A 27,567-nucleotide genomic window follows, 5' to 3' on the forward strand; every position below is an offset into this window, starting at 1 on the left:
AGTTTGCAGAGGGGAAGTAGACCAGTGAAATACACAGAGGAAGGGAAAAGTGTAAAGTGGAATGTTGGCCTAGCCCGAGTGTCTGTATTGTCTTTAGCACCTACAGAGGGTCTCGGTCCAAGAAAAACGCTCTTTACGGGGTTCCTGTTCCCAGCTGTGGTCCGGTACCACTCCTGGATACGCTGCGTTTCCTTCAAGCCAATCCTTCAAACTGGTCTCCAAGGAGGGGGGCTCATTGTTTGATTAATAGCACGATCAGACCTGATTGAGTGATAGATGGTTTGAAGGGGAAACCAGCACGCCGTGGGGACACTCTGGGACCGAGTCTGGGAAAGGCGGCTCCAAGGGAGGGTTTGATTGGTGGAACAGCTGAATTAAAGTGAAGGACTAATACTAGCAGAGCTAATGACACAAAGGCTGCACAGAGCGGGCCAGCCGAAAATTCCCGATGACTGTAAAGATATTTTGTTGCAGCTATGTAAAGACAAACCGTAACATATACACATATTCATAGAAAAGTGGAAAAACTGAAATGCCATGTTTCTGGCCTCTGCCCCGGGCACTGTCACCCTACCCCATCAAAGAGCCACACACACACACACACACACACACACACACACACACACACACACACACACACACACACAAACTACAAATACACTCTTAAACATGCACAGTTCTAGCGCTGTGACAGCAGGTGGTGTGTGACACGTCAACATCTGAAGGTTCCCTGGCAGACGGAGAAGGGTTTCTCAGCTCCAGTCGCTCAGATCTATCATTGGGACTCTTTAATGGCAGCCTTCGTCACATATTACTGCTGTATTTTCTCCTCGCCATCTCCCAGCCCGCAGAAGTTCCTTTTTTGTTCCTATTTTTAAGTACAAGTGATCTCAATTAGGGACCTCCATGAAGGCGGTAGGCGGCAGACAGTCAGAGCAATAAGAGCAGAGAGGAAATTGTCTTTATACCCCCCTCTCTGCCTCCCTACCTCCCTCCCTCCCTCCTTCTCTACCCTCCTGCCACAAGCAGTGAGCAGCCGCCCCCTCCATGTCTCCATCTCTTTCCATGCTGCTCTCTGCCATTTCCAGAACAGAGTGAAATATCAGACAAACTCCTTCTGCATCTCGCTTTTTCTCGCTGAGAAATAAGTGCATCAGACTCTATAGGCACGGCCGCTCCAGCCACCTCAAAGTCTAATACAAAAAAACTTGGATTGCACTCTTTGAAAATTGTTTGCTCAGGAACATGCGCACGCACACACCGCAGAACGTGCCGTCCCCGTCCTAACAGTTCACGGTGATGTCATGGGCTCGGTGACAAACAGTCATTAAAGGCTTAGAAGTGATCTGGGATCAGTGCGTGGATGTGAGTCGGCGAGGTTGTGTCGATGAGGTCAGGAGGAGTTAAGTTTCTGCACGTCGTCATCCTACTCTGCTGGCTAGCCGCTTCACTAATTGACTGCCCCGTTGGCCAGCAACCAGCCCGAGTCCAGCTAACTGACCAACAGGCTAGTTCTGTGGCTGCATTTCTGCTCCCCCCCCCCCCCCCGGTTGTGTTTGGTTGATTGGCTAGTAGACTGGATCTTTGGCCGCTTCGCTGCCCTGCCTGGTGGGCTGGTTGATTGGTTAGCTGGCAGTGCCGGCTGGCTGGTGGCCTGCCAAACATGGAAACATCCCGTTAGAGCTGAAAGGGCCTGGGCCTCGTCACAGCGCTCCTCTAGAAAGCTATAATTAAGTGTCTTGAAAAATGCACCACTGTGAAATGTAGCCTTAATCCTGAGTCTTAAGTGGCTGTACTTTTCCTCTTGAATGATGAGAGTATGTGCTTGTGTAAAGGAGAGGGAGAGTGTTGCTCCCTTGTGTTATTATTGTTTTTCTTTATGTAGGAGTTAAATATGTAGTCGTTGTCAAATATGAAAGAACATGAACCCATACAGCCAGGCGTGTCCCGCTTAAACCGTAAGCTGTATCTGTGGATGTACTTTTAAGCTCTGTTTGTCCCATCAGCCTTCCTAATGAGGTGTTAATAATAGGGCAACAACTATTAATCAGTTTTCAATTATCAAATTGATGGCAAACTATTTCAATAATTGTTTAATCTGTTAGAAGTCAGAAGTCAAAATTCTCTCCAGCCTCTTTAATGTCAGTATTTTCTGGTTTCTTCGCTCCGCTGTGACCGTAAACTGAACGCAAAGCAAAACATTTAAAGCTGTCACCCTGGGCTGAGGGAAACACTGACATTTTTTACCATTCTCTGACATTTTGCAGGCAAAACAGTATTTTTGAAAAAGGGCAGATTGACAATTAAATTAATTGTTAGTAGAACCCAACCGATACTTGATTTTTGTGGCCAAAAAAACTCTGATATCGATATCTCAGCCGATAGATACATATTTCTTTTAAATGATCCCTCACGTGTCATCAAACACTCATGAAAAAGATATGTAAAATAAGCCAGACATGTTACAGTTTAACAATAAACTTTGATCATTTTTGTAATCCTCCCAAGCATCTTTTTCTGCATCATATCAAAAAAAAAAAGTGTTTTCCTCTCGGCACCTATGGGGCAACATATACGGCGATACAGATATCTCTGTGTTAGGCCAGTATTGTCTGATAATATGGGCTTTAATCGTTAGTTTCAGTTAATAGCGAGGATGTCTGGGCCTCTAAGTGTGTGTTTGTTTGTGTCAAAGCAGAAGAAAGATGTGAAGAAGTTGACAGTCACAAAAAAAAAAGACAAGGGAAGAGAGGGGTTCAGCATGGTTTGCTCGCTGTCAACATTATAGACAGCGTGTGTTCGTACATATTAGCGGTTCACACAGACTTTGGGATTCCAAGTGGGAATGAGAACAGAAACTTTTATTATACGCTTGATATCTCGACAGGAAAATTAGCCAGAGAGTGTCAGCTGAGTTTGATTTTTATTGAAAACAAATAATTGAAACTGAGCGGCAGAAATACAATATTACCATAAATCATAAAACGCACATCCTGCTCAATGTGGTATACTGTGGTTCTTCACTGTTAGTGACTTCTCCTACTGTGCAATGACTCCAAGCCAGTGTAACACAGTAGATGAATAATACCAGAGCTGAGAGAGACGATCCAGCTGTGCACCAGGCGAGCAGCAGCCGCACTGAACTGAACAGCTTTATGCTAGATTCATTACTACATAATATTAAGTCCGTTAATACTGAGTGGGGTGGGTCATATATCCGCAAAGTCCAATACTGCTTTTAGGTTCCAGCATTCACATTTAATCAAAAGTTGAATTCTGGGCTGGGTTTAATCCAGGACACTGAAGCGGGGAAGTGGTATTTTTTGATTGAACAGTGTATTCTGGCACATTAACGCCTTCTCTGGTGTCTCCCTCACATCTCCGGGACATCAAAACGACGGGTTTTTAAACTCAGAGGTCGCCCTACCTCTGACTGACAGAGAGCCAGACAGCAGGCCCTTTAGTGTATGAATGCGGGCTGTATCCTGTAGGGAGCTGGAAGACAGATGCTGGACGTACAGCGGAGAGGCAAAGCGGAGTCAGATGGGACAAACACTCTTTGATGAGCCGAGCTTGTCAGGGTTTAAGTCACGACTACACCGGGGTGGAGGGGTGGAGGGGTGGAGGGGGGGCGCGATTGAGGCCTGGCTCTTCCTGCCGCTCCCTCTGATGAGACAATAACAGAGTGCAGAAAATTGTAAATTAAGACTGATTACTTGGCCTAAAAAATGTGGCTGTTAAGTCGAGTGTGTGGATAAGATCGGGATGTGAAATTTATATACTGCAGACACTGATGCGTCTTTTATGAATAAACCTCTACAAAAAAAAGCAGCTCCAAAATTAAATACCAGTTCAAACACATATGCATTCAGAATAATTAAATTGATGGCATGAAATTGAGTCAGCGTTTGTTATTATTTCATCCCTAACATTTCCTAAATTAAATTCCACTACAACATTAAGGATGTTTTCCACATTACCCCAAATGTATTCAGCGGTGAAAAAGCGATATTATCGGAGCTGAAACTTAACTCTGTCGGAATAACCGGCTCCACGGTTCCTGCAAGGCCATGTTTATCACTATTACAGATTTAATTACTACTATTCACATTTATCCATCCATGAATTGTTAGTTGATCTTTGAGAATGTTGGACAATGTGAACCATATTTCTGGCGTTTGGGGCACACGGAGGGGAAGTGTAACTCAATCACTCTTTTTTTTTTTTTCCTCCTCCCCGTCCACATGACGAGGTGCCAGATGCGTGTCAGTGCTTTCAGACTTTATATATATATCCCTCCCACATCCTCACACACTCACACACACACACACGCTAAAAGACATATATGCGTGTGCACACCCACGTACGTACATACTTATGAAACACAAGAAGTGATTTCAAGTTACTTTCAATACTTGTGCTTTAATGCTTCTTTTTTCTTTCAATCCAGAAAAATCTTATTTTTAAATGTATAACTTTATAGCATGAAAACAAGCTGCAAAAAAGCCCTGACAGGACCCAAATAACCTGACAGCTGTGCCTCCTAGTAGTCCCTTTTTATTTTGAAACAGGCCCAGAGTATCAAAGGCCTTTGTCTTTAAGAGTCTCTGCAATAAAAAAGCCTGTTTGGGAGCGACGGAAAAAAGGAACGCGGAGTGGCAATACACATGCTGCTGTGTGATGTGGCACTCAAAAAAGGCTTATTGGGAGACTGATGGGTAATCAGGGCAGAGGGTTGGGGTGGGCTGATGAGAGCCGGCTGAGATACGGAGGCTCACAGAGGGTAGATGATGCCCTCTACAGTAGACACAGGAGGGGCAGGCGAAGCAGGCCTGCTCACTAAACTGCCTTCAGAAGCAGCATCCACTCCAAAATCTGAGACGTTTCAGCACTAAAAATAAAAGCATAAAATTATTTTAACAAATTTTAATTGAACACATTTTTTTTCTCACAGTGGGAAGTTTATAATGTGGCGGTGTAGAGATGAGATTAATGATTTTTAAAATAAGATTTGGTCATGAAATAGGATTTTTTTGTTGCATGTTTTTTTTTTCTTGTTTTGATTTTCAAGTGTGATATTTTTGCATCATTTTTTTGCAGTGTGGATGAAGTATTTAGATCCTTTAATTACGTATAATGAGCAATATCAAGTCCTGCATTGAAAATATGACATGATATAAAATAAAATCAGCAAAATGTACTTAAAGTATCAAAACAGTAGCAGAAAAATAGCCATCATGAGTGTTATACTATAATGTAATATATCAATAAATTATTGGAGGATTATAACTTATGATTTAATGTGTGAGTCGCATTTTTTACTGTAAATTGGTGGAGGAAGAGCTCATTTTACTAATTGATATATAATATTATATTTTTGAAGCTCATCATATGTTTGAAATCTCCAAAGTGAAGTTGTCATATAAATGTGGAGGAGTAAAATATACAATATGTCCCTCTGAGATGTAATTAAACTGAAGTATAAAGTAGCACAAAAGTAAAATACTCAAGTTCAGTACTTGAGTAAAAGTACTTAATTACATTCCACCACAGTCACTTTGAATTATGCATATGAATAGTCCTGGATAGTCACAGAGCTGTGCGTAATTACGCACCCAGAGGCTCATATTTTTTACACGTATTGGAATAAAGATAATTTTACAGCTTTGAGACATCAGACAGTGAAATTAAAGCTCACAGAGGCTAAATGACTCTCTCAAAGAGCCGTCTGTGTTCAGGACACAGCCACGTGTGTGCGTGAACATAAATTACAGCCCCGTGTAACGCAGAATACCTGTACACCTGCACAACAGCTCTCCCCTGCGACCGAGTGAAACTCTACTCCTGCAGGAGCCTCTACCTGACTCACCGCTCTCCGGTGACTCACTCACTCCCAGCGTATGGACTGTAACTCACTTCTCACCCGGGGCTCGGCTCTTCTATACTGTCAGGACACAGCGGTAACGTTACAACACGGACTGACGGACTTGACGCGTGTTTACTGACTGGAAATGACCGTCCCCGGAGTTAGGAGCGCGCCGCTGGTCCGGGGGAGCGGTCACACGTCGGTATGTACAGCAGGCTGTGTGTGAACACTGCAAACTGTGAGAGAGAAAAAAAAAAGTGGGGGGACAGAGAGAAAGGCGTGAAACGTGGCCCCATGTGTGTTTCATGAAGGTATAGACGTTACACGGAGACCTGTCCGCTCGTCTATATAGGCGTGATAGATTATGGCAGAGGGAATGGATCTGACTCCAGACACCACGTGTTGGAGTCGCATCAGCGCAATAATTGCTGGGCGCTCGAGCTATATAAACCACAAAAAGCCTGAGCACGGGAAACCCCGGCCTCCAAACACTAACCACATTTACGGCTACAAAAACGGGATTCTATTTTCCGCCTCCTTCATCTCACCGGCGATGATTTTTTTTTTTTTTTTTTTTTTTTTTTTTTTTAAACAGACTTCATCAACCTTTTTAACCCTGTACACAAAACCTGCGGCGCGGCCGACACACTGAACGGAAAAATATGTTGAAATTGCAGGCGTCGCGGGGTGATAAATATCGCTGTTAAGTATTGTTAAAGCTTGTTCCCTTTGACTTTGAAAACTTTTGTGCGTGTACATAGCCTGCGGGTTTTCTGAGAGCCTTTCAGTTTGGCACAAAGACTTCAATGACGCACCTGGAGCAGCAGCGCTTTGACTTGTCACCAAAGGAAGACAGACAAAAACTTTTTTGAGCATCTGGGTCGACTGTTCTATTTTAGATCGGCTTTTTTGTAATTGTATAGCCTATTACGCGCTCGGACATTTATTTGATGTTATTTATATCCGCGCACGAGCAACTACGCCTGCGTTATGGCGCATGGACGCTTCCCCAGAGGAGTCTGAAAAAAAAAAAGAGAGAGCTTGTCATTTAAAACATCATCAAGTTTTCAAGGCTTGTTTTTCTTGCCGGAGAAGTATATTTTATGTCGTTTGAAGGCGCCCACTAAAGTTTGTAGTGGAGAGGGTTTTGAAACGCGGTGTGCGCTCACAAAGTTTTCCATTGGCAGACGCGCTGAGGTTCAGCGAGCAGCGCCGCACACTCCCGACTTTTTCTCCCTGAGTGTGTGAGAGAGAAAGAAAAAGAGGAGCTGGGGAGCATTTGGTGCCTTTTTTGATAATCCACGCTGTTGTGATGCGAATTCCCGTAGATCCCAGCGCCAGTCGGAGGTTCAGTCCGCCGTCCAATAGCCTCCAGCCGGTCCCAGGGAAGATGAACGATGTGAACTCTCCAGCCGGGCAGCCGGACGCAGCGGCGGCGGTGCCAAGACTGCGTCCCCACGAAAACCGCAGCATGGCCGAGATCATCGCCGACCACCCGGCCGAGCTGGTCCGGACCGACAGCCCCAACTTTCTGTGCTCGGTCCTGCCCTCCCACTGGCGGTGCAACAAGACGCTGCCTGTCGCCTTTAAGGTGAGTCCCGTCTCAGTGATGTGCTGCTGGATTAGAAGAGGGAAGCACTGTGTGAGTCGGTGTTCACTGCAACCGCTAAATGAAGACTAAATATATTTTATAAAAGAGTGAACGCATGATTTTTCTTTACAAACAGGATCTCTGGACAACATCAGTTAATGTCACACTGTCTGCATCGTGTGTTGTGTTTATTATCTTCCCTCATGTCCCATTTGACTTTTAATCGCCTGCATTTATAACAGTTTCTGTAAAAGTGTGTTGTTTTGTGTGACACAAAAATTGCAGTCAAGTTGAGCGTGTGTGCTGGGATGTGATCCGGAAGTTTGTGTAATGTCACTTGACAAACAAATTAAATTCAGATAATTAATTTTCCAAAGGAAGAAGCATCGAGAAAGAGTGATTTAAAGGGCCAGAAAAACATGTTGGTAAAATATATTTAGATATTGTTTTCTTTTCACACTTTGTAAACAAACAACAACTTCATCTTATATATCACCAATAATCATTTTATGTCGTAATATATAATAATTGTGGCTCATTTAAAAAATCCCTCCACAATTAAAGCTTTGTTTCCATGGTGATTAATGACAGTTTTCTATATTAGGAAATAATTTTAATAATTATAGCCCATTTTAACAACTATTCTGATGATTATACTAAATGATTGTAATTTGTCTTCACATGTTGAGTTTAACTGAACTTTTAATGAGCAGAAAAGCAAACCTAAAGAGATCCATCTTAATGCCGCAGAGACTAATTGTTTATACGTTTCAGGGCCTCCTCAGGCATTTTTGAAGCCTTGACAATTTTTTTTCTCCCATGATAATTCAACGGAAAGGCCCTATTAATTACTTGACACATATTATTTAAAGGACGGATCAAAGAAGCACCAAAGTGGAAATTTGTAGCTGCAGCCATAGCTCCAAATCAAATGTGACACATTTTAAAATATATGTGTTATTCAGCCGTTCTTATTACTGCGGCTCTGTAATTATTGCTGCCCTGTAGGCCGACTCATGCTCTTTTATCTGCATCCAGGAATCTAAATGATAACACAAGGCCTCGCCGCTTTTGTTTTAGAGAGTGCGCTTGAGAAGCGAAGTGAAATTAAATTCCATTTATCAACACGATGTAAAACAAGTCTGTCACATCAGCGAGACGACATCTTCTATCACTGAAACTGACAATGAAATTGAGGTTTGATTTAATCAGATTTGTGACTTTTTTAAACTGAAGCAATTCCTCCATTAAATTTTGTGCTAAAATAGTTTTTCTTATTTTCTTTAACCGCAGACATTGCACTGTAGATCCAGTCAGTATTTTACTAATTTTAATTCACAGAACGGGGGAGTAAAAAACGTGTCACCCCTTTAAACCTGGTCCCTAATAGTTCCTAACTTTGTGCCCTTTGACCTTTGTGCCCCCGACAGGTGGTTGCCCTGGGAGACATACCTGACGGGACCGTTGTCACAGTAATGGCGGGCAATGACGAGAACTACTCCGCCGAGCTGCGGAACGCCTCAGGTGTGATGAAGAACCAGGTAGCTCGTTTCAACGACCTTCGCTTCGTGGGCCGCAGCGGCAGAGGTGAGGCCCTGAAACACGATGTGCTCGACTCACTGTACACTGCTACGACTCAGTGGGAGCTATTAGGTTCAGTGGTGTGGATTAGTGGTCACATTCCCATCGTGGCAACCACATAATGATCTCGAACTCGGGGCTCAAATCCCCATCGCACGTCTCCTGAAGTCTGAGTGGTGAATCATGTTGCGTCCGCTCTCTTTGCTTTAAAATGAGGGGCTGTAATTTATTTTTCTTATCTTTGACAGAAACGCTTGTTAAACCCACTGCTTCCTACTCGGAATCTTTGCCCTTTGGTTGAATAAACAGTGGTTTGGTCGAAGATGAGCGTCAGTCCAACATCAGCTGCATAACAAAGTCTTCGTTTTATCCCTAACCATAATGTTGACCTGACATTACCCTGCTCAGTTCAGGTTTATCAGCGTTTTGGGTGGTGCTACAGCCCGTGGCGGATCACACATTTCCTCAGGCAGCGAGGCAGAAGTGCACTCCTATTGGTTCAAAGAACATTCTCTGAATATTTGGTGTTGTACAAGCCTTGCCTTGCATCATCAACCATCTTGTCACTGAATCATTTTATTTACGATTTGAAATTTGGCAGTTCTCACCCGAGCTCACCCTAACTGGAAATATTTTCTTAGTGACATTTAGTTTCTACAAGTCTCACAGAAACTAGTCGCCTTTGTTAAGTTTGATGATGATAAGCGCTGTCAGCAGCTTCACCACTCCTCCACAGTTTCCTTCTCTGTTGTACTTGTCCAAAAAGGGAGGAGGCGGATGAACAGGAGGGATGAGGGGCAACAAAGTGTAGCGAGCAGAGGAGGCACGCTGGCTGTACCTGTTGCCACGGGGACCATGCATGCGTCCCTTCACTGTGACACAGAATCTAGTCACAGGAAGTGACATAGGAGCCAGGGGAGATCAGACTACGAGGTGTCTGAAATGAATACGGGGCAGTGACAGAGATAAGTACAACCGATAGGATGTTAGATAGCTAAAAGTCATGCACAGAGAGGCGGGGAGAGCCAACAGTGACAGACAAAGACGGCGCCACAGTACGATGACAGCAAGGATGAATAGGATGGGAGATTCAGAGAGTAATCGGATACGTGTGATAACATCTTTAGAGTTAATTGTGTAGTAGTGCGCGGGATTTGCCTCGACAGTAGATCGCAGGTAACGCATGACAGCAGTGATGATGGCAAGGAAGCAGAGAAGTGACGCACTCAGTGTCCCACTTTATCTGGTTCACCCACATGCAAACTTATATCAGGTCTGTGGATCACCTGTTGCACCTGTGATCCGCTATCTCCCAGAACCATCCCATCACTTCCTGAGACGCATGTTTACAGTGAAGTAGAGTGTGGAGCAGAGGAGGGGAGGACACGCACGTGTAGCTGGTCACGACCGAACGGACAGCTGCTCAGATGAGTCGCTACAGCAAACCTGCCCCCCCACTTCCTGTTTCCTGTGTGTTGCCATGGTTACATGACGCGTCTGCGTGCCTCCAGCGTTAGTGCTTATGCTGACTTGGCTGTTGCACTCTGATTCATAACATTCCTCGTGGATGCACATCGGAGAGTACGCGCACATACTCGCACACTCAACCCCAAGGCAGCAACTGCTGGGGATTATCGAGAGAGGAAGTGACTATTAAAATGCCTCTCGCCCACTCACACTGCGTTAGACAGGGAGAAAGTCTGGATAACAAGATACTGGCTCCTCCAGTCAATCTCCCATTTAGACTCTGCCAAGGAACTTAAATAGAGTCTCTCAAACACCACTCTGTCTGACGTTACTCTAAGTCGATTTTTCCCAGTTTGTATTGGCCATTATGTGATGACAGCCACACTTGTGACTTGGGGATGGTTTAGCGATGAATGCAGGTCATTGTCTTTTCAGATGTGTGTGTCATTTGATGTTGTTTGATGTCACCACAGGCAAGAGCTTCACGCTGACAATCACAGTATTCACCAACCCACCACAAGTGGCCACTTACCACCGAGCCATAAAGGTCACCGTGGATGGACCGCGTGAGCCCAGGAGTGAGTACAAAGGCACGCACATACAGTACAGCAAACAACATACTGCAACCTTTATTTTGTCTTATAAGGGTCACACCAGTGATTTAGCATTGTGCTTTAAAATGTGGGGGGATTCACAAGAGACAGGAATGGTGAAAAACTACCCTGAATTTTAGTGCCTAACCTCCCTTAAACTCAAAAACACTGGATCCTACATTTCCCATAATGCAGCTCAATAGCATCTTTCATCAGTAACTCCCAGGCCTCTGAAATGCCCACTTCATTCAAACCTCCAGATCTTAACAGATATTACGCAGCCACAAGCTGAGATAATGAAAAAGCTTTCAAAAGCTCCCTTCACAGAAGACATTTTCCTTGTATACTTGTATACAAGGAAACTACACTTCAAAATCAGTGGAGTGCCCCTTTAACTGCTAATGCCCGTGGCAGCTAATACCCAGCTAAAATGGTGACGCTCTAATAAAACAAGTTAATTAACAACAAAACAAAGTTTTACTGGAAAAAGTTCTAAATGTGTTAATTAGCAATCAACAGGCCTTTAATTAAAATGACTTCTCAGAAAGCAGCTCAGCCTCCCATGTGACAGTTTGAGAGAAAGAAGAGAAATAAAAAAGTGAGGCAGAATATTCCTGAGAGGGTACACTGGGTAGCAGAGTGCTAGCATCAGCTCCTTTTAATGGGCCATATAAAAACAACTGAGGAGAAAAAAAAAACTTTACTATAGCCGTCAGTGCCAACTGGTCTGGCATGCAGCTGTTTCCCCATCCCTCCTCCCTATTCATAAAAAAAACATATTCTCATCTCATGGCGTCTCAATGAACAATATCACATCACAAACAACCCGCCAGCCCGCCTGCCCCGTCACATATGGCACCAGGGCGCGCAGAGACACAGAGGAGCCGGGAGACAGTAGGATTACTACCACCATCAGTCTCCGTTGTAGGAAACCTGCTCGTGGTGCCAAAAAACGCCTCTCAACATTCAGCGTTCATCAACACGCACCCTAAAACAAAGGCACATGCTTGTCGTCAAGCGCACATGTACTCGCGCTCACACCCACTTTTTTCCCCTTCCATCCCTCCTTGCTCCCGAGCCATCTTGTTTGATCAAAAGCATTTCCTGTGCATCTGCTGTCCCCCGTCAGATGACTTTTCAAACAAGTCCTGTTATTTGGTGGCGAGCAGATGGGAGTCGGGGGAGAATTTGTTTAGAAAAGCCCCGGTTTGGTCTCAACAAAGCTGCAGTCCGAGATCTGCAGTCCAGGAAGCCTTCCTGGAAACCTGGACACATGTGAGATTGAGTCCGCTAAACTAGACAAAAGCAGCGCTACCTGATCTCAGGTGAAGGGATTCTGGCGTAGTGAAGAAACTTAACACTTTCATGTATTATTACTCCCTTTGTCTTTGCCCAATTTGTGGTCTGAGACACAATTTTAAAGTTCAAGTCTGCTTGTTACAACTTCAGTCTCAGGACAGCAATTTAAGCAATAAAGAGTATGTCATCATACGTAACCCCCTGAACTTCTTTACTTTGCTGTTAAGTGGTCAGAATTGCAGCGCCGGTGTAATTTACCCAAAAACTACAGCCAGAACACGTCTCCCTCTCAGGGGTCATTAAGCTGAGGTCGGAGGGTGGCAAAACACACATGTGCCCTCTCAACCGCGCCTCCCCTCCTCCAGGTTTTCAGCACGGAGCGACTCGGAGCTCAGAGCACCGGCTGTCTCCAAAACTGTGATTCTATCTGTGAACGCTTCATTGACACATGGAGGTGGGGGGCTTTGTCGGCCATTACAGCTCTATTTTGTGTTAAACGAGTGGGTAATTAGGAGGCCTGTGGTACAGCGGGCCCCTACAGGGAGGGGTCCACACGGAGACATACGGAGAAAGAACAGTGGGCTGTCTTAAGCCTGACATACACTGGCACTCTGTGGCCCTTCTCTGTAAAAACACAGGGTCGCTTCTAGAAATGAAGCTGACAATAACACTTGGTTTTAACATGGGCTGGTAAAAGCTAACAATAATAACCATTCTCTATGATTTTATTGATCTTTTTTCACACTGTCATCACAGTTTTTGCTCCCTGTTAATGACTCGCCTGGTTGTGGGTGTCTCAGGAAGGACGTTTTGTGTTGGCGTGTTTGATGAGCCTTATGGTAGCCATATGAGTCTTCCTGAGGGATGTCATTTCCACAGCGGTTCCTCATCTAATATAAGTGTGTGTGTGTGTGTGTGTGTGTGTGTGTGTGTGTGTGTGGCGGGGGGGGTTAAAGTTAAGACCACCCATGGATAAACAGGGCTCATATCTCTGATCTGTGGCGCTCAGATTTTGCTAATTAATTGCGTGGTCAGAGTGACGAGTATCAGCGAGGGCCTAGTCTAAAGATCTGTGGTATGATTTTTCCTCAGAGGTTTACAATGTGTGTGTGTCTGTGTGTGTGTGTGTGTGTGTGTGTGTGTGTGTGTGTGTGTGTGTGTGTGTGTGTTTGGGTATGGTAAGTGGTTAGTCAGGTCCCTCTGGCCACTGTGTTATTAGCGGGAGGCTAACTCGGTTTCTGCGGCTCGCATTGTGCTTAATCGCTTGACAGCTCTTGGTTACTCTGTGGTTTGCCACTGTACCAACAACTCAGCAAGTGTGCGCACGTCCATGCATGTGTTCATGCGTGTAGGCATGTGTGTTCGCTCATGTAGATATGATTGTTAATGCATGTATGTCTGTCGTCTAGCGCCTGCGTCTGCATGTGTTCGCTCACATGACATGTTTTGCAGAGAGAGTGTGTGTTATTGGCGTCATTAGTCTAGTGTAGCCACAGCGCTGATTTGCAGCGGAGCTAATAGACCTCATTAAATGTCATTTTGAGCTAATAGACAGGGAGTGGTTGTTTAAACCAATAGGCTTTTATAGGTGGTTCTGTCTCCTTTCAGCTGCTCCTGACGGTGGCTGCGGCCAGCTGAGACAAACTTCCTGAGTGATAATAGCCAAGCCGTAATAACACAATATACTAGGCTTTCTGTCCAAACCCACTGTTCTCATTATAGTTAATTGATGACAGACAAACACAGGAGGTGACAAAAACCATTGTGGCGTCACACATACTGTGTCTTGCTGTGGCATATTCGGGTGGTTATTGTGCATAACTGAGTGGTGTGTGTGTGACGTGTGTGTGTTGTGTGTCAGTGGTGGAGGTTAGCGGTCAGGACTGTCTCTGCTCTCTGGTGTTCGAAGCCGCCGGGTCTGGGGGGTTCTGGGCTTGGGGACAGGGTCGTGTTTTGGTTCGATTTTGGTCAGGGTGTTAACAAGTCTGGTGAGGAGGCCCTGGTTACTTACAGGCCTGCAGACAATATTAGTGGTTCAGGAGACCTGTGCTGCCAAGCCAAACTCTTCCTGCGACACACACATACTCACGCTCACACACATAGGAACAGTGCTGTGGCAGATCTGTTGCTGTATACATTCACACTCATAGCTGTCGTGATAATAGGAACTTTATTTGTATTGCATTTTTCAAAACAAGCTACAAAGTGCTTCACAGAGGAACACACGAATCTGTTCATTAATACATTAATATACACACAAAAGGGAAAATTTAAGTTAAATAAAAAAGTGACACTAGCAGATAACCTGATGAATGGCTGATTGTAGGCTGGAAATTGACTTAAAAGGGACATAAAAGTTGATCGTATGTGGCGAGTCTAAATTTCTCTGGCTTCTCTGGAATTCTAGTCGCCTCCAGTTACTAATATAGACGTTGACAAGTTGACAGGCTGACAGATGTATTTTTGGGCATAGATCTAATTTAGCCTCGAACGTAATAAGCAAATAAGGATAAAGGAAAGATAGGGCTAATGCGATTGCACATTTTTGAATTTGCTAAGATTCTTGCTTCTGCACTTTGGAACAACTAAAAATCAAGAGATAGAACCACTAAACTCAAATGAAATAAGTTACAATAGTGGAAATGGAAGGAAATTAAAGCAATGGATTACTTTCTCCAGGTCAGGAGAGGATAATTACCTCCGCCAAGGCGGTTTTCGCCTGTGTCCGTTGGTTTGTTGGTTGGTTGGTTGGTTGGTTGGTTGGTTGGTTGGTTGGTTGGTCAGTTGGGTAGGTGGTTGGTTTGTTTGTTTGTTGGTTGGTAGGTTGGTTGGTTTGTTTGTTTGTTTGTTTGTTTGTTTGTTGGTTGGTTGGTTTGTTGGTTGGTTGGTTGGTTGGTTGGTTGGTTGGTTGGTTGGTTGGTCAGCAGGATTACACAAAAACTATGGATTTCCACAGAACTCGGATTGAAGATGGGGCTCGGCCCAGAATAGACCCGATTAACTTTTGGTGCAGATCCAGATGGAGGGATGGATTTTTTTCTCACTTTCCTTAACATTGGAAAAATAGGTTTAGGAGCAGTTTAGGCGTGGATCATGAGGTATCTATGAGTGAATACAGTTTGATGCGGTTCTAAATAAAAGTCCTGATCTAGCAGATTTAGTTTATGTTTTATCTGATATTGGACTAGGGCTTGATTGAAGGGGACTGTTGGGCTTTGGCGAGGTATGCGCTCTACTTTGTGTCACTGTTGACTGTTGACCCTTCTTGACTCAGGGTTAGGGTTAGGGTTTTTTCTTTTAATTAAATATGCTCTCCAGTTCTGATGACAGTAGCATCAACGCTAACCTCTTTTTTTGGCAACTGCCATTGTTTACAAACAAACAGTCTCTGGTAGTCACACCTAAACCACGCCCGTAAAGGACGCTGTTTTGTTGTGATGCATTTAGCCAAAAGCACATAGTTTGAAACATGGTATGTTGGAGTTACGAGATTGCTTGTTTACATGATCGCACAAGTCTGGCTTCCTCACAAGGTAATTAAAACGAGGACTCTCAGATTTCTAGCCACAGGTATAGCATTTATTGACAGACAACCAAGGTTATTCAGGGTGAGGACAAAATAAAATAATCTCTGATTTATTGTCATGTAGCCTCAAGAAATTTTCGCACATGCAGCACTTAAAGGTACAATATGACCGGAACCGACCACCTCTCGAGTTCATTTTCCAAACAGCTTTTTTTTTAAATTTTTTTTTTACTAGAGAAACTGCTAACTGCTGCTAACTGTAGCTACAGTTAGTTTGCTCATTTTGCTTTGCAGCTAGCATACTGCACTGGTGGCTCGGAGTGGTATTGCGAGAAAGGACAGGCTTGGGCTAGCTGGTTAGCATGCTAACTTCAGTGGACACCTCTGCAACACAATTCTTTGAAATAACTCTTATTTCTTCAAAGTCTGTTGATAATTTTAATTATATTTTTTGTTTTAAACTAGAATTCTTACATATTGCACCTTACATCATGTTAATGAGAGTGACAAGATTGCTATTATGGCCATGTCTTGATCAAAAAAAGGGTGCATAAAGATGACACTCAATATTGTATTTATGAATAATATACCTTGTAAACAAACAAAACAATTGTAAACCTCAGACTGAGCCTTGTGGCGTACCACACATGGGTCAGCGGAGAACACACTCGCTCACCTGCACTCAGACAACACACCCACACACCTAACTAACCTTACCGGAATGGTTGCAAGACTACGTCTTATGAAAAGTCTTGGAAAAGACTGCCATCTTCAGTGCTGTCAGGCTTGTAACAGTCTGAGTAAGTGAGATGCCCTCATTAACATGTCTGTCGTGATGACACCAAAAGGCCTCTGAAGCGTGTCATCACGCACACATGCCATTACATGCACGTCTAGGGTTGCTGTTTACCGTGCTGTAAGGCCTGGGCTTTGTTTCTTACAGCAGTCGTTTAAGCTTGTGTGTTAAAAGATTCTCACAGATGATAATTACATTGTACCACACTATTTAGATGATGTCAGCCAGCTTTTATTTCATTTCCTTGAAGTATGTAAAGAAATACGAGGCCCCTTTATGTCTCGGGATTATCATTCCTTATCAGTGACTGCATCAAGCAACGTGTCCGCAAAATTTGAATATACCTTTGGAGAGCATCCAGGTAATAAAAAGTGATATCAGGAGACTCAAAACATACAGACAGATACACGCCCACACCTAACTAATGCTGCCCTATTCAAAGCAGCTTTTAACAATGGGAGCCGGACAAATAAAACTCACCCAAACATCAGGAGGAAAAGGAATGAGAAGAGGGAGGGAGGGAGGGAGGAGAGGGGGAAAAGAGAGAAGAGAAGAAAAAAAAAAAGACTGCAGGCTTTTCCAGAGGCAGTCAGTCAGTTGAATGTCTTATGAAGTTCCTTGAAGAGGTGCCAAGGCCTTTACAACACAAAACACAAAATCATTCATTGGGAGAGAGAGACAGCAGAATAAAGAAGCAGAAAGTGAATCATAAAAAGAGACAAAGATTAAGAAAAAAGGAGGCTGGAGATGGCTGGCCCCCGAGCTGCTGCAAAAAAACATCTTGGAGGGATTTGTTCTCCTCTGTTCTGAATCAAAACACTTTAATGCGAGCGGAGAGGTGCAGAGGGAGCCCGTCCTAAAACCACACACAAGCCAAACGGTGTGTGTGTGTGTGTGTATATGTGTGCGTGCGCGGTTAAACTTTGTACGATATCATACAAAGTGTGTATATAATGTGTTTTTGTGTTCAATAAATGTTTCGCCTTTGGGGATCATTGTGTATGTCTGTGTGTGAACGAAACAGTGTGTGTGTGTGTGTGTGTGTGTGTGTGTGTGCCTTCCCTTGCCTGGCTTGCTTCCTCCAGGCTGGAACGCATGGACCACACAGACGGCTGGCAGCGCTCCACGACAGCCTGGCTCCCCCTTTTCTCTCCGTCTCCTTCTCTCCTTTTTGCTCGCAGCCTCATCTTCCACACCTCCTCTCCCTTCACTCTTTTTCACTTCTTCTTCTTTTCTCTCCTTTTTTCTGTACTTTTTTTTTTATCTCCTCCCTCCCTCCATCCTTCATCCCTCTTCTTCCCTTTATACCAGACCCCCATGGTAGACGGGCGCCTGGCTGTCACCCACTCAGCGCTTTTCCTCTTTCGAGCCACGCTCTGCCAGCTTCAGATTGCCACCTGAAATAATTCATTGTTTCTGACCGCTCACAAAAACAACATGGCCACTGTGAGGGCTCCAAATAAAAAAGTGAAATATGGAGCCAGTGTATTCATTCATCCACTTTTACTGGCTGTTCCACCATGAGATGACTGACACACACACACACACACACACACACACACACACATTAGACACATAGACACACACACACACAAACACAGACTGGCTGATTCAACTCAGGCTCCACGAGCATGGGGGGGTTTTTCTGAATCAGCCCCAAAGATGCATTCATCCAATCGCACCCGGTGATCATAAACCAGACTGAAGGGCTTAGGGGGCATGACGTGACACCAAATTTATAAATTATCCCATTTATTCAGGATTTTCTGGCGCTCCGCATTTCTCCTCACGTGTTACTTAGTCAGGCAGAAGGCAGGAGAGTTTCCTACTGATGTGTCAGTTGATAGCTGAAACTTGATGTTGCTGAGGGGGCGGAGGTTCGTTTAAAGGAATAAATCAACATTTTGGAAACATCTTCTTGTTGAGACATGAGAATCCAATCTCATGTCTGTACTGTAAGAATGAAGCCAGGAGATGTTAGCTTAGAATGAAGACTGAAAGCGAGGAATGGCCGAATGCAGTGGCAGATTCAGGATGTTTGAGGGGCAGGGCCGGAAAAAATAAAAATGGCACCAGCTGTATGCGGTGGGACACCCTAGAGGGCACTTTATCATATGTTAATTAACACGTTATACCTTGTTTGTGACACATTTCCTTGCATTTAGTTAACTGTTACTGTTTCCAACTGTTTCCAGTCTCTATGCTATGCTAAGCTAGCTAGCTGCTGGCTGTAGCTCCATATTTACCGTGCAGACATGAAAGTGGTATCTTCTCATCTTACTCTCAGTGAGAAACCAAATGAGGATATTTTCCAAAAATTATTCCTTTGAACTTTTTAGCCCTCGGAAACAGTTTTCTTTTTTTTTTCAAAGCACACTGGTGCCCTTGTCATGATTCATCAGCACAAACCATTCCCTATCTAAAAAAACTTGGGTATTTTAGGAGTATTTTCAGCCAGGACATCTAACTATCCATCAAAGATCTCTGTGCTCAGGCTCAGATCCAATCTAATGCTGCCATTAATTACAGAGGACTTATATTCTGTTTGCCTACTTGCTCTTACTTACTGTTATCAGATCAGCAGGGGCGAGTTGAATCCAGACTTATGTCTCTGGGACGGCTGTAATAATACTATTCTAGGATCAGTGTGCAACTGTGTGATTAGAGATACTATCTATAGAGGTGTTATCTAATCATTATTAAGCTTTTTTAGTGTTTGTGGGTGTGCATGTGTGTGTGCATGTACCCTATGTCCATTTGCGAGGGTGTATGCATGATCCATGTGTGCAAAATGTGCATGATTGCATATGCAGACGTGAGTTTGCATACGTCCACTCTTGTGTGTTTCTAACTGTATGTGTGTTTCCGTGTGTGTGCGCGCAAGTTGTTCACATCTGGTCTGAATCTGTCCATGTTTCCGGCCGCTGGCTGGGCAGGGAAGTGGCAGGCGCTATCGAAAATCTCCGCTGTTTTCACAGGGATGATGGGAATCTCAGGGACTTTCCCTACGGCAGTGAAATCATCCGCCTTTCCCGCTCCTTTAAATACCCCCGGCTCATTCCTCCGCCCTGCTAGGGTTCCGATAAAACAGCTGAGACGTCTTGTGTTTGGCAACAGTTGTCCTCTAAAAGGTGTAATTAAGTCATGAAAAAACTGTATTTACTGTCAAGGCCCGCTAAACTAATGGACTTGAGGTCTGGCTGTTTGGAGTGTAAATTGGACCTTAATGTGGTGGTTGACATGCTGCGTTTCTATAGGAGAAAAATACATTGGTTTCCTTTTAAAATGGGTTGCATCCATAGATTTGTGGACACTGGGGGCTACTGAAATTGTGACAATAAGTAAAAGTGACCAGTGACAGAGGGTTCACTCATAATGTGCATCAGAACTATCTTTATCTCCTTAAATATAGATGTAAATATCTGTCTGTGTTTTTTACGATCTTCCTCAAAGACATCAAAATCCTCAACCCTCTCTAACTATTTCACCATTCGCTGTTCTCCCTGCTCAGCACTCCTCAGCACTCGTGTCTCTCCTGACTGGTTCGGACCCATCCAGAGCTCTTAATTTACTGGTCATCAGGGTCTCTTCCTCTCCATGTGCCTCCTCCCCCTCGCGCCTGTCCCCCTTCTGTCTCCCTTCATCTCCCTCGGTCTCCCATTGCTATTTATTCCCATCACTAGGAGACGGGGCTGTGCACAAAGGCCGCACTGTGTCCCGAGGCTTTTTTAGAATAGAAATTCGGTCTGTTGAAAATGGAAACGCTATGATTGACTGGGCACAGCTTGCGCAGAGAGATGAGGAATGCCAGCAAGAGGCACAAATTATCCACAGGAACGATGGAGAAATATTATTAATGAAATATGGCCACGAATTATGTTATAAAGCAAAAAGAAAAACTTCAATAAGCTGAGGTTTTTAAGTAGCCGATATTATTCGAGGTTCCAAAGCAACTATGTAAAGTAGCCGATGATGAGATTGCCTGTTTATTTTGAACTGTATGATGCCAGTCAGCTAACGTCATCCTAATAAAAATCATGGTCTGTCTGACTGTCACTGGCTGCGTTTTCACTGCCGCCATTCTCAAGTCACTGCAGAGGAGAGGAGCCAGACAGTTGTTCCAGAATAAATTCATTTGTTGTGAAGAGTCAGATGGTTTATTAAAGCATTTCTGACATATTTTTTCACGCAGTAGTGGAAAAGTATTACTCAGAGGATGAGGAGGATTATTTCATTGTCGTTTAGCATTTACACATGTCAGAGTGTTAGCCCAACAGGACCTCCCGTGATGCAGTTTTCTCTTGGCTTTGGTCTTAAATAAGACAAATGATGATTTTTCTGATGAGATCTCCCCTCCTCTCCCTCCATGAGACCCACCTGGTGCTATAGGTGTAGTGCCAGGCCTTTGTTTCGCAGCGCAGGCAGGTTGGGCAGGATTCTGAAGTAGCTCGCTGTTTCTGTCTGAGCCAGCTGGAGCTCTGCCAAGCACAGCAGGAGTTTCTACTCCCCTCTGTTTGATATTTACTTTACCGCCTTTACAGGGGAACCAGTGCAAGACCAGACAGACGCACTGACACAGGCCTGTGTCAGTGCTAAAAAGGACTGTGTGTATACAAGCCTCTCTTTTTACTCCACCTTTTTGCTTAACTATAGTCTACACCTGGGCCTCTGGGTAGGTTTTTTCAGTGGTTCCCACTACTGGGCTGACAGCGCTGATGGGATAGAAATGGGCCGACTCAGGTGGAGCAAGTGACACATTGTCTTTTTTGCTTGTGTTTGCAATGTGTGTACAGTGTCTAGAGTTACCAGCCTGAAAGTGCGATGAGAATAGAATCAGGGATATAAAGGGTGTAAAATTATCGGCAGAGGAATGCAGGAAAAGAACGGATAAAAATATATTTGGCATAGGTTACGACTCCTGTGGGGATAATGGGGCGATGGCGTGAGAGCCTGTGTTTACCTGAGGAAGAAGCCTCAGGTTATAACTAAGCATACATGCAACTTCTCACTCTCGGTATCGCCCAGTCTGAACTCTCTCTTTTTTTCTCTCATGCAAGGTGATACGAGGTAATTGCCTTTTGTTAATTAGCAGGATGTAGCATCCCATTCCCCAAAGCCTCTCTTCCCTACTCTTTGTTTAGGAGTACAAACTCTGTTTACCAAGTGAGCCACGGCACACAGAGGAACTGAGTCATTAAATTTAGATTATTATAAAGGATAGCAGACAAACAGTGTTCCAAGAAAATGGCAAACAAATTACTCATACAGAGCTGAGAGCCGTCAGTGAGCTGCGTGTCACGTTTGCATGCAACATCACAGCAGTAATTAAAACTATTATCAAATAAAACCGGTTTTATTGCAGAAATTCATCAATGTCTGGTGCAAGTCCTTACCAATAAAGTGCTGGGTTTTTTTCTGTGACCGCAGGGCATCGTCAGAAACTGGAGGACCCTCCCAAGACTGGTCTCTTCTCAGACCGCCTGAGTGAGCTGGAGAGGATGAGGGTGAGGGTGACCGTTCCCACTCAAGGCCCCCGGCCGACTCTCAACCCAGTGGCCAACTCCTTCAACCCTCAGGGACAGACGCAGATAACAGGTGAGCACGGGATTCTCAGAAGAGACAAGCATTCGCCCTCGTTAGGTGTCGTCAAACTGAAAATCCAAACATTCCATTGCTAAAGAATTAATTTAATGAGTAGAAACATCTGTGCACCACACATTTCTGAACAGTTTTCAAAAGTCTATCACTGAATAAGCATTGGACTAGGCAATATTTACTGTTTGTAAAGTGAAATATCAAACCCCCGACTGGACACGTCCTAATGGGACCACAGAACGCCCAGTGCAGTATCTTACATTGCCTCTGAGATCGTCTGTCTTCCTCTACTCCACCACCCCTATCAATCACCATCCAAGAAGGTAACACCATCTCTCATGGTTGGGGATGGCTGCTACCTGATCGCCCACACCTCTGGAGGCGCGTCACAGCTCGTCATGTAGCTCTCTCTTAGTTACTCCATGGCACGGCTTTGTAGTGTTACTTAGCGGATCATTTTAGGGATGGTTAAACAACGTGACCGTGGCAGAGAGTGGAGGGTTTTCTACACCGGGTTGGACTTGAACTTTTATACCCAAGTGTAGCTCTGATTAGAGCAGTGGTTCCCAAACTTTTAACTGAGATAACCCCACAGCCCTGTCAGATCAACCCAAGTGCCCCTTCACCAGCGCCACCCGTCATGTTCCTGATGTGTTTTGAATTGGTTCTTAAACCGGATGTTATTTAACACTTCTGATTATGTAAAAGTCAATATTGTTATTATAATGTTTACGTAAAATTGAAATATCAATGATTAGGTCAGTTTGATTGCTTTTGAATTCTTACTTTACAGCAATGGGCCACCCATACATATTTATGTTATATTTTTTTCTTTCAAATTTGTTGAGCAACTCTACAATCTTTCGGCACTCCCCCTTGCGACTGTAAATAAAGTACTGCTATTTGGGAATCACTGAATTAGAGATAGTAAATCACTGTACACTTGTTCACGAATTTCATCATAACACATAATAAAAATAGCCCCCAAACTTTGGTGCCCCGTGCGAGTGAGCAGCACAGACGTACACAATAAAGTGTGTGCAGCAGTTATTTTCGTGGTTGTCTGCTGGTGTGTTTACACCCTGGGTGTGTGCCAGCAAGGCTCTCTGTGCCTCAGCTGCAAGCACAATGTTTTATAAGGCAAACAGGAAGATCTTCTCTGCGAAGGTAAACATTAGATGTGTCATTATGGAGGATGTTGCATAACGCGCCCAACTGATACTTACCTCTAAACATAAGCACAGAGAAACAGAGACACTAATAATGTCTGCAGTTGTTGTGAATGTTATTCACAGAACATTTGAACCAGCTGACCGGCCTTTGGTAATTATTCTTTCTTTTCTTCTCCTGTCTGTTTTTTCTCTTTATATGTCTTTCTGGGCTTTTTTTTTCTCCTTCCTCCTTTCCCTCCCTCGCTCCATTTCTCCCCATCAGACCCTCGTCAGTCCCAGTCCTCTCCTCCCTGGTCGTATGAACAGACGTACCCGTCCTACCTGAGTCCCATGGCGTCCCCCTCAGTCCACTCCACCACCCCCCTCTCCTCCAGCCGAGGCACGGGCCTGCCTGCCATCAGTGACGTGCCTAGACGATTGCCAGGTAGAACCATTACTCTGCCACTGTGTGAAACCACCATGCCTCCTCATCCCATCACGACTGCCTAAACTGCCACAAACAACCCAGATGATACATTTTCTTACGCGATAGGTGGAGGGAAGAGGAAAAGAGAAAGACAGACAAGCATGCACACAAGCTCAGAAACAGAGACAGGCTGCAAAATAAAAAAAAAACTTTATCTTATTATTTACAGGAAGCGTGCAGCTATTAGCTCATTCTCAAATTAACATGAGGAGCGAGGCATGTTGTCAGAGTCCGACTGTCTCTCCAGAGAGCGGTTTGGATGGCGTGGATGACAGTGGAAGGAAAAGAAACGATTGTTTCCTTTTTTCCCCGCTCCAAGCCTTTGATCCCAGAGGAGTATGGGTAATAACAGGCCCAGGGATAATAACAGGCTCGTGACTGACAAATAAAGTGTCTTTATAGCAATGCACCACTCTCACAAGGAATTCTGGGTAATTGCATTAGCCAGTCTGTTTGTCGTAACGGCAGCATCTGTGTTCCAATTTGTCTCTGTTTTTCCCCCCGATGTGAAAGCTCCTTTAAACTCCCTACACGCCGCCAGACAAGTTTCTCCCCCGTACACCTGTTTGACTCACTGCCATGTGAGTTTTTTTTCTACCCTTTTTTTTCCCCTTCTGTTTTCTTGTGCTTACGTACTACACCCTCCTCTGTGTGTGTGTGTGTGCGTGTGTGTGCCCCGAGCAAAGGGTGAGTGATTACGCGACGCGGCCGTGTGACTCTGCATTAGAAAGGGTTTAAAATCCAGCCAGCTGCCTTGTCAACTTGGATTAGTTTGGTCTTTCCCTTCAGCTTTCATCTCACGAGCGTCGGGCTTTGTTCTCAAAGTGACACGCGTGCATGTGCGAGCACGTCCACACGCATAAACACAGGCCCCAAAAGCACTCGCCTCCCGTCTTTGCCCACTTGCACACCTCGAGCATTTAATGCCTCCTAAGTGATGTGACTAAGGCTCTCAGATCTCTGGAGATCATGTTGACACCTCGCCAGGCTCCTCTGTAACAGTATCCAGCCACAGAACATACCGACAAGTACAAGCAGAAGCTGATATGGATGCTCCAGCACAAACTCTACGCCCCCCCCCCCCCCCCACCCTCCACACACACCTTTACACAATCCAGCTTATGTGTTGAAATGTTACAGTTCCTTTAAAGCTGTTGCAAAAGTTCATCAGTGAAGTAAAACACCTAACTCGGAAGTGAAGATCAAGAGTTTGTAGAAACCTTCCAAATATTTAGACAATGCTCCACTCTGGTTTCATTTAAACTAATAAAGTTCGATCTGGCTCATCATCACAGAGCCCCTTTGAGCACTAAAATAGGTCCAAATGTTAAAAGCAGGAGTCAGGAGTTTATTGAACAGTGCCGGTCATGTCTGAGATCACACTGCTCCTCCACAGCGAAGACAATCACCTACTATTTCTATTAGAATCAAACGGATCTTGTGGAAAGAGGAAGTTTAAAGGCCTTTAATTGGCAGCATATGCTATCTGACGCTAGCGACAAAATCGGCTTCGCAATTCCTCCCTGCACATAAACACTGCACCCCCCCCACCCCACCCCACCCTCCTCTTTCTCCGCCACCCCCTGTCCTCTCGCAGCAGACATGGTGACACGGAAGACGCCTGGTGATTTATGATAAGAGCACCATGGCTGGACTAAACCACTGAGAGGAGACGGGGAGGGAGGGAGAGCGAGAGAGGGGGAGGACCTCCTATTCTCCTTAAACTCTGCGCCCAGCGCGAAGCTCGCCGCAGCCAGTTAGTGGTTTTTGGGTATTTTTTAAGGGATGAAGCGAAGAGAGGAACGAAGGGTGAGATGGAGCGGCTCCTTCTCAGCTCGCTCTCTCGCTCGCTCTTCGCGCGCGCACACGGACACACACATACACACACACGCTGGAGCCGATGGGAGGCGAGGAGAGGAGCCACATCAGAGCTCAGCCCTGCCTCATTATGGATCTCATGGAAACTGTTTCTGCTCAAAGTGTTTCCACATGTGCAGCTCCTGATTCATCCCAACTGCTTTTTTTATGTGCATACAGTATTCACACACACACACACACACCCCTCTCCTCGCACACCCACCCACACCGTTTGCACACACACACACACACACACACACACACACACACACACACACACGTTTGCATGCATAAACACATGAACATGCGCCAACACACACACGGAGAAACATAAATATGCAGAGGCGTAAACATATTGCATGCGTGGGACTTGAGTGATGTGTTTGTTAACTTTATCAAAAACTCAAGAGCTGAAGTGAAAAACAGCTCTGGATGAAGTTGATGAATATAATAATATTTAGAGGAAAATGCTTTTCATAACTGTGCCCGCAAAAATCCATCAGCACAAGTGTTCTCTAAACGAGTTAATACGCATATCGGGCTCGAAATATTTGATCACATACAATTCAATTTTACTACTGTTTCATTTCTCAGGGGACTTATTTGTTCAGATTCAATTACTCAACAAGACAAAGTGCTAAATAGTTTAAGAGTCCAAAGCCACAATTCACATAATTAAAACAGACAAACTGTTAAGAGGAAGTGTAATTATTTAGCCGTGCATGATAATATCTGCTGCACTCTCGATGTCAAACTATCCTGATGAACTGTTTTCATATGTGTGTCTGCAGGTTCTTCTGACCTGAGCCCATTCCCCGGTCAGTTCGATCGTCAGTTCCCGGGCCTCTCCTCCCTCACAGAGAGCCGCTTCTCCAGCCCGCGGATGCACTACCCGGCCACATTCACCTACACCCCGCCCGTCACCACGGGCATGTCGCTGGGCAGCGCCCACTACCACACCTACCTTCCACCTCCTTACCCGGGCTCCACCCAGAGCCAGAGCGGACCCTTCCAGACCAGCAGCACGCCGTATCTCTACTACGGGGCCTCGTCCGGCTCGTACCAGTTCTCCATGGTTCCCGGCGGGGATCGTTCGCCCTCCCGGATGATCCCGCCTTGCACTAGCGCCTCCACGGGCACCTCCCTGGTGAACCCTAACCTGCCAAGCCAGACGGAGGGAGGGGTGGACGGCGACGGGAGCCACAGTAACTCCCCGACTGTTCTCAACCCCGGAGGCCGCATGGATGAAGCAGTGTGGAGGCCATATTGAAGAAAAAGCCCAGGAGGTGGAGATTGGAAGTCAACTGATGTCATGGTTGAAAGCACAAAACCTTTTTTTATTATTGAAAAGGGGATTTTTGAGCTCTCATCAGCTATCTCTTCCTTTTGCTTGGAAATTAAGGTTGAGATAAAAAAAAAAAAAGAAAGAAAAAAGACCGGACTTGTACGGACTTGTCTTCCTGGAATGTGTTTTGACCAAGGCACTACAAAGGAAGTCATTCTCACAGCAATAAAGAGAAAGACGATTTTACTAGGCCAAGTGGATGAGACTTTTATTTCAGTTTTATTATAATCCACGAACTAAGGGATGCTTCGACAATATTTGTAAAAGACTGCCTCTTTTGTATAGTGTTTGTATTTCAATAAGGCTTTTTGCAGAGCATGTTTTTGTACTACGACAATATCAAGATGCAAGTTAGGCACTGAGTAGCAAGTGATGAGAGTAACACATATGTTACCTTAAGTGGTATGGACAGT

At 44.7% G+C, this 27,567-nt stretch overlaps 1 protein-coding gene across 1 annotated transcript in view; it reads left to right on the plus strand.

Annotated features, from left to right (window-relative positions):
* Nucleotides 1-27,079, plus strand: part of runx2b (RUNX family transcription factor 2b) — a 38,264-nt gene extending 11,185 nt beyond the window's left edge. The window contains exons 2-7 of the mRNA XM_073492913.1: nt 7,195-7,457; nt 8,888-9,044; nt 10,979-11,083; nt 22,147-22,314; nt 23,749-23,910; nt 26,601-27,079. Of these exons, the coding sequence (XP_073349014.1) occupies nt 7,195-7,457; nt 8,888-9,044; nt 10,979-11,083; nt 22,147-22,314; nt 23,749-23,910; nt 26,601-27,079 (1,334 nt within the window). The remainder of the gene's footprint in view (nt 1-7,194; nt 7,458-8,887; nt 9,045-10,978; nt 11,084-22,146; nt 22,315-23,748; nt 23,911-26,600) is intronic.
* The last annotated feature ends 488 nt before the right edge of the window (nt 27,080-27,567 follow it).

Source organism: Pagrus major, chromosome 22, assembly GCF_040436345.1.
Source record: "Pagrus major chromosome 22, Pma_NU_1.0".
Taxonomy (NCBI): domain Eukaryota; kingdom Metazoa; phylum Chordata; class Actinopteri; order Spariformes; family Sparidae; genus Pagrus; species Pagrus major.